We start from the raw sequence: 7,325 nt of genomic DNA on the forward strand, positions 1-7,325 counted from the left end.
GGAGATCCCCTTTGCTAGGTGCAGAAGTGGACAATTTGCAGAACTTATCCCAGCACCACAGCAGAGCTGAGTGGATAAGCAGAGACACCTCACAGCAGCCTTCAAAACAGACAGCAGCAAAGCTGAGAAAAGGTTCACATCCAGTAGGGAGCTGCACACAAAAGACTCCTTTTTCTTTGCAAAGAACTTATCAAAACTTTTGGAGGATCCAAGTAGCAGCTTGGATGCCACATAAGTTAAACAGCAAAGAAGAAAGGAAGCAAGATATACTACCAGTACAATCAACTGTAAGTCATGGCAATTAACAAATACAACAATTTATTTTTGTTCTGAAGTGAAACAAGACCCAGTAGGTTTATCACACACAGTCAAGGTACTCTATTTCAGAACGGAGCTCCCAGGTGCAGAAGTAAGAAGTTTGAGTGAACAGTATTTGTATCGTACAGAGTACACAATAAATTAATATCTACATGCAACATACCTACAAAAAGTTACATACAAGGTAAAAAAATACAGTATTTTCTGCTCATTTTTTGTTTTAAATTTTTTTTTTCCTGTACATTTTTTAAATTTACATTTTTATTTACATTTTTTTGTAAACTTTTTGTATTTTTATAAAACTGAAATCATGTAACAGTTACAGACTTACGGCACCGCTCATACCCTAAAACAATTCTTACATCTACAAAACAGCCTTTAGATTGCTCCTTCATTTCTACTTTGGCACCACCACACTTCACACCATTATTCTGAGTTAACTCATCCGCTTACTACCTAGCCATATTCTCAGTACAGAGAAATGCAATCACACTTCAGTTTGTGTGCTTCCATAAGTTCAAAAAAGCCCATTACATTAACTACTTCATCAACATCACATTTACTGGATATTACTGCATAATATCAACTCTTCCTGCACTAACTGCTTCACATAAGCATGCAAACAAGTCTGATTATGACTCAATCAATAACATGAATATACTGAAATAAACTACAAGGGTTAAATACTAAAAGGAACGTAGACATATCAAGAGTAACCGTGTCAATAAATCTAAGCTGATAGTATGGGCTGACTTTTTAAACACTAAATATAAACACACAGTGGGTTTCAGCATAAGCTAATTTGTATTAAAGAAAATATGAAAAGCCCTGTCACATACTACCATTTTCAGTAAAAGTTTGTATTGACTAGAATCCTCCACTCCTACCACACACACTCAGTTCAAAACAGGGATTCCTAAAGTTTATGAAAAACTAAGCCTTAAATAAGAAACATTTGAAATACACAAGAACCTGCTGAAAAGGAGCACAGCACATGAAGTGTTAAAGCAGTTTCAGTATTCAAAAAGCCCATTTCACTGTGAATCAGCACTTCAGCATGGTACTGTATATGCAATAATTCCACTCAGCCAATGTGATTTAACCACAAAACACTGAAGAGTGGAGGGACCCTCACAGGAGGGCTCTGCACTAATCTCCTGCCCACAGGAGCACCAATACCGATTTTTGATCTTGCCGCTCAAGGTTTTGTCACATCAGACCCTGAAAACCTCCCAAGACAAAGACTACACAGCTGCTCTTAGTCCATCCCATGCTTGACTGCATCCATGGAACAAGTTTTCCATTGCTTTAACTGAAAGCCTCCTATTACAATTTATACATGCCATTGCTCATACTTGCTCCATGCATCTCAGTCAGAAACTGCAATGATCTTCTCAGCAACCCTCTCTTACATACTAGAAGACTGCTGCTCAATCCTACCACACACCCTCTTGGCCGAGCTGCATGAAGCCCACACTTCCCTCAACTTCTCCTCACAGATCCTGTTCCCCAAATTCCTTGTGCATCCTGGCAGCTCCATGGCAGATGGAAACAGGTGACCAATATCTTGGACCAAAAACTGGACAGGGAAGAAAAAAACCTTACTTCCCTCAATCTTGATCACCTGTTTAAGCAGCCCAGTAAGCCATCAGCTTCCATTGCTGCCATGACACTCTGCTGCTCATGTTAGCTGCTAAGCATCAAGGAACACCAGGTACAGGACTGCATTTATCCTCTAAGACAACAAAACTAGACATCAACTTCTTTTTTTTGCTGAAATGAGACCTGAATTAGAACATAAACCACAAGGCAGGCATTCAAAGCATTGTAGTATCACAGCAACTCTTGCCTTAATACAGTTTACAGAATACCACAATCCCATTTATTATTGCCAAAAGATTAGGGTGCATTAAAAATCTTAACCCACTACAATCAAGACTTAATGCAAAGACTGAGAATTAAGAGTTTGCCACTTTGTTTTAGGCTTGAGTTCAAAGAAGAAGGTGCCTTCCAGATCACTAGGAGGAGAACTGCTAAGGCTTTCTTCTCCACTGCTCATATCTTCACAGGAGTCCTCACTAAAAGGAACAGTAGGAAAGATTAGCATTTCCAGCTAATGGGAACACCCCACAATTTAAAAGCCTGGAAAGTATAACCAACCTTTCGCTTTCATTGAAACAGCCACCCTCTGGTATTGTTGGCAACTCAGGAACACTGTAGTAACTGTTCTGTAGATTCTGGGCTGTGCGCCTTGAAACAATCCAAACTAGCTTTTTATGATCAGGCTTGCAACATTCAGGAGAAGAATAGTCTGCCAGGCATTTTGAGACCAGTTCCCTCCAGTAAAGCAGGTCACAATCACTTATCTGAAAAGTGAAGAAACAACCTATTTACATCAAAATACAGCCACTCCACCTTAAGGAAATGACTTCACGAAAGAGATACCCAAATTTCAAAGGTTTGCTGCTTTTAAAGGTGAACTCCTATACACCTCCTAGGAACGCCTCTGAATTAACAGCTGGGCTGTCAGTGGTTGTCAACATTTAATTCATCCCCAAATGAGAAATAACTGCTGTTTAACGGAGACCAAAAACATTTTGAGACATCATACAGCAAAACTAACAGAAGGCCATGTAAGAGGGTCCTACCTAGAGATGTTTTACTGCCATGTAATAATGTCATCTTTATAAAACACTTTAAGGAACTACTTCTATCCCCCAAGGCACTGGGTTAGTTCAATTTGATTACAACTGTTTTAGACTATGGCCAGTTACAACATGCAGCTAGAAGCATCAAATTCTGTTACTGGGGCAAAAAGAACCAGCCCAGCAGACATTCTGGTCATACAAATGGAATGGAAGCCTCTCTAGAACATGTTAAATCAGCTGCCTGTTAGAACATGAGTAAAACGAGAAGAATTGCTAATCTAATACAGAACACATTTAACCTAGTTTTCAAACTGTAATCCTTTTACATGTCAGGTAGTTGCCAATTACTACTTGACCTCATTCACTATGAAGCAGCAGTTACTTGTATTTGGCATTCTACCAATGAAACAGTATTACAAGAGTTTCGGACTTGCTTAAAAGCCTGTTTCATTGCTTGCTTTAGCTGATGCCAAACACTACCTGTTGAAGGCTGCACACTGACAGAGGTGCCTTAAATTTAACACCAAATATTAGCCATACCAGTCCCAACAACTGCAAAATTAACCTCAAAACGTTTACCTTTGAGTGCTTTTGAACACGCAGAAGTATCTCAAACAGCTCAACAGATTTCAAAGATTGAACTTCAAGAGTGAGAAGGCACAAGGCCAAGACAGAAGGCTATAACAACAAAAAAAATGCTGCTCAGCATACTTTGATTGAAGCCTAAACGGAAGCCAAAGAAAAGCTACTTCTACTTACTTTTGCTTTAGAGAAGACAAGACGACAGTTGCAAGCTTTTAGCTGTGCTTCCAATTTGTCAAGATTCAATACTTCTTTCCTAAAAAACACACAAGAGAAGGAGCATTCATATCAACAAGCATTAACATGTCAGGAAGTCACAGACAAGGAGCAGCCTCCTCTTCAGTCAACATCATTTTAAAATGCAGCTGAAGAGGAAAAAGGCCTTTGCAAACTGAACATCAACATGCAATTCAACTCACCTTTCTGAGGTATGACAGAGTACAATAGTATGGTACAAGTGCAAGAAGGTTAAGGCAGTAGTAGCTTTAAATTCAAAGTGCAACTTTTCTGAAATTATCTTTTCCATCCGTTTCAGGTCGGACACAGTGCATTTACATTGGCTGATTCGGATAATCTCATGAGCAGATGGAATATTGCATTCTTCTTCAACCACTCGGGCGGCCAGTTGAAAACAACAAACTCCAATGCAAGATAAATGCTTTGGTTTCACCTAAAAATAAGAGGAAACACTGAGTACCTCCCACCTACTGTGCTATGCTTATCAAACAGGGAAATAAACAGCTCACCCAGCCTAGGTGAGCAATTTTGAAATATTTGCATTTCAACAGAGATTTAGTTCCTCATCTACACTTGATGGGGTGTTTGAGTCAACTGCGGTCATTACAAGTGTTTCACCACTTCAGTTTCAACAAAACACAGCTGGCACAGCCAATAAAGCAGTATCAATCTGTTACAGGAGAACTGAAGGTAGGTACAACAGCCAAGCACCCTCTACCGAAGTTGTTCTTCCTCATTACACTACAAAGAAATTACAGTGAGAACTGTAGTACCTCACTTCTCCAACCGGCAGTGCTCACCTACCCTCTGCTAAAGCCTACACAAATCCGGTCTGAGCTTGTTCTAGGCAGTCCTAGCCCCCTACAGCTCACTCCTACCCCTGCTATTCTCTGCCGTATAAGAGGATAATGTTTCGCACAACCTGGAAGACTGTCAGACCAGAGAACTCCAGGCATTAATTTTACCAGCTTGGTAATTGGCAACTGATTTCTGTTGGAATTGTCTGCCACAAAGCAGCACAAACAAAAGAACAACCAGAATATGATCTTTTGGCATTAGATCCAGCTCTAAGCTTAAGCTTTGGCACAGTACCTACAAGATTTTAAACCCAAATTGCTTATTTTGTTCTTCATTATCTCCTGCTCTCTAGGTCTTCTATATCTACTTATCTTTAAAGATGAGGTGAAGCCACAACAAAGAAATTAACATATCACCACATTTCATGCAACAACTACTGACTTCAAACCTTACACAGAAGCTCTTGGTATAACACAATTAAACAAGCACAGTTCTCTCCTAACTCACAACTTTCCCCCCTTTGGCTAATAAGGGAAGTTCAGACAGAACCTCCGTGTTTCCAGAAACACTGCAGCAGGTCCTCTTCCCCCTCAAATACCTTCATAAGAGCCAGGAATCTGTCCAGGATGTTAACAGCCAAAACAAACGTTTCAGTTGCAAAACCGAAGAAGTTGGTCAGACTCCAGAGATCTTCCACCTTAGCATTCCTTTGTCTCGGGCACAGAGTGTTTTCATTCTACAGCAAGAAAAGTCAAAACGTAATAGCAGTGACAGCGAGAACTACCAAGCCTCCCAGTTAGGTCAAAGGTAAGTTTTTCTTAAAGCCTGCTGGAAATGCTTCCTATTACTTTCTGTTTTCTTTATTCTGTTAGCAATAAAACCCCACTTAACGCACCCGAGGCTCGGAACAGCCCCGAGGCGCGCGGACACTGCCATGCCCATTGGCACCGATGCAACACGCAGCACATCCACACCGCTGGGCACACACTCCTTCCCAGATGACAGTTCTCACAGCCGTGCCCACACCGACTTAGGAAAGATGCGACCAAACCCAGTTTATACTCCCTCCCCGCCAGTCGAGGAGCGAGATGCTCTGCCTCCAAACCCAGCCCACGGGCCCAGCACACCGCCGCCCCCCGGCCCCTCACCTCGGCCGCGCACTCGATGAGGCTGAGCCCCCTCTCGCGGGGCTGGAAGCGGCCCTCCAGCTCCAGATGGAGGTTCAGCTGCCGGAACAGCCGCAGCGCCTCGCTGCCCATCTCCGAGCCGGCCGGGCGGCGAGGGCCTTGGGAGACGCGGACAAAGGGAACCGGGCGCCCGCCCCTCGCCGAGGGGCGATCCCACAGCGCCGGGGAGGCGAACCGCGGGCCCCGGGGGCTCCTCGGCGGCAGGGAGAGGGAGCCCGGTTCCCGTCACCGCACGGACGCGGGTGGGCTCCGCCGCGGGCACCGCATCCAGGCAGGGCGGCCCGCGCCTCCGCCGGCGGCCGGCCCCGCTCGCCGCCCCGCAGCGAGTCACGGCACTGCCCGCAGCACCGACACCATCCCCGTCCCCGCGGAGCTGCCGCTGCCGCCGCCGCCGCCCCGGCCCCGCATCAAAATGGAGGCGGCGCGGCCCCGCCCCCGTGTTTTTGTTCTGCCGGCCCGCAGATGGCTACGCGCGGAGCGCTCCCGGCGAGGCCCGGTCGGCGAAGCGCCGCGCGGAGGTAAAATAGTCCGCGCGCGCAGCCGCGCACCCTAGCGGAACTCCGAAAGGCTTCGGAGACCAGAATCCGCCGTGATCACCCAGCGGCTCGTTCTGTCACCGGAGCCCGGACAGAACAGCGCTCCTTCGGAAGGAGCGCCGGGTCCTAGCGGAGGAATACACCGCAGGATCGCACCACTCCTTTAAAGGGCCCCAGACCTTTTGCCGTCTTCTCCGGTTTTAAAAAGTCCGCCCAAACATTTCCCCATTTTGATTGGCCCGCGCTCCTCGGCAGCTGATTGGCTGGCGGCTCTGCTTCCTCCTCCTCTTCCTAATCCATGGTGTTCTGTTGTTTACCGTCGGCGATTGGTCGCCGAGCGAGGGTGGGTCTCTCCTGATTGGTCGGCAGAGCGCTACCTCTGCCCCGCCTACAGCTGCCGGCCTTAGCAACCGTCACGGGGCCGGGCGTGTGCTATGGCCAGCGGCCCTGCAGGGCACGGCGGGCGGCTTGTGGTTGGCGGCTGCGCTGGTGCCTGTCTGCCCCTTAGCTGACGGCTGAGTAGCTCCAGTACCAATTTGGCTGTCTGCTAAAACACACGGACTTTCGTAATTGGAGGGGGTCATGCAAAAAATAACAAATAATAATAAAACCACCCCGAAGATCCTTAATTGAAACAATGTACTCACCAACATCGTGTAAAGGGATGAATCATAGAATCGTAGAACGGCCTGGGTTGAAACGGACCGCAATGATCATCTAGTTCCAACCCCTGCTATGTGCAGGGTCACCAACCACCAGACCAGGCTGCCCAGAGCCACATCCACCTGGCTTTGAATGCCTCCAGGGATGGGGCATCCACAACATCCTTGGGCAACCTGTTCAGTGCGTCATATGTAGAACATATTTTATTTATTCTCCAGCATGTCGTGCTTTACAGAATAGCAGTTCCTTCCTGACATTGTTGGGAACTTACAAAGCAGTGAATGAAGAATTATACGTTCCTTAGCTGCAGGTGCGGTGACATTCCTCTAGTTAGGAGCAGTAGTGCTGTCCTTTCA

The 7,325-nt window shown here is 45.8% G+C and overlaps 1 protein-coding gene across 2 annotated transcripts; it reads right to left on the minus strand.

Moving 5' to 3' along the window:
• Nucleotides 1-301: 301 nt before the first annotated feature.
• Nucleotides 302-5,996, minus strand: CCNG2 (cyclin G2). Of its 2 annotated transcripts, XM_048942679.1 has the most exons (7): nt 5,732-5,988; nt 5,182-5,319; nt 3,968-4,218; nt 3,726-3,804; nt 3,546-3,644; nt 2,479-2,684; nt 302-2,396 (listed from the first exon to the last, which is right to left on the minus strand). In XM_048942679.1, the coding sequence occupies exons 1-7, from the start codon at nt 5,840-5,842 to the stop codon at nt 2,258-2,260; spliced, it is 1,023 nt and encodes a 340-aa protein (XP_048798636.1). In that variant the 5' UTR covers nt 5,843-5,988; the 3' UTR covers nt 302-2,257. The 2 variants fall into 2 exon arrangements, with proteins under 2 accessions (XP_048798636.1, XP_048798638.1); XM_048942681.1 differs by lacking the exon at nt 3,546-3,644 and having other exon boundaries at nt 5,732-5,996.
• Nucleotides 5,997-7,325: the final 1,329 nt, after the last annotated feature.

Source organism: Lagopus muta, chromosome 4 (genome assembly GCF_023343835.1).
Source record: "Lagopus muta isolate bLagMut1 chromosome 4, bLagMut1 primary, whole genome shotgun sequence".
Lineage (NCBI taxonomy): Eukaryota > Metazoa > Chordata > Aves > Galliformes > Phasianidae > Lagopus > Lagopus muta.

What these genes read in the sequence shown, in the direction of transcription:
- CCNG2 (XM_048942679.1), bottom strand. Translation starts at nt 5,842, where the DNA reads ATGGGCAGCGAGGCGCTGCGGCTGTTCCGGCAGCTGAACCTCCATCTG. An exon ending in TCATCGAGTGCGCGGCCGAG is followed by an intron (nt 5,320 to 5,731) that starts GTGAGGGGCCGG and finishes TTCTTGCTGTAG; the next exon opens with AATGAAAACACTCTGTGCCC. An exon ending in TTGTCTTCTCTAAAGCAAAA is followed by an intron (nt 3,645 to 3,725) that starts GTAAGTAGAAGT and finishes TTGTTGTTATAG; the next exon opens with CCTTCTGTCTTGGCCTTGTG.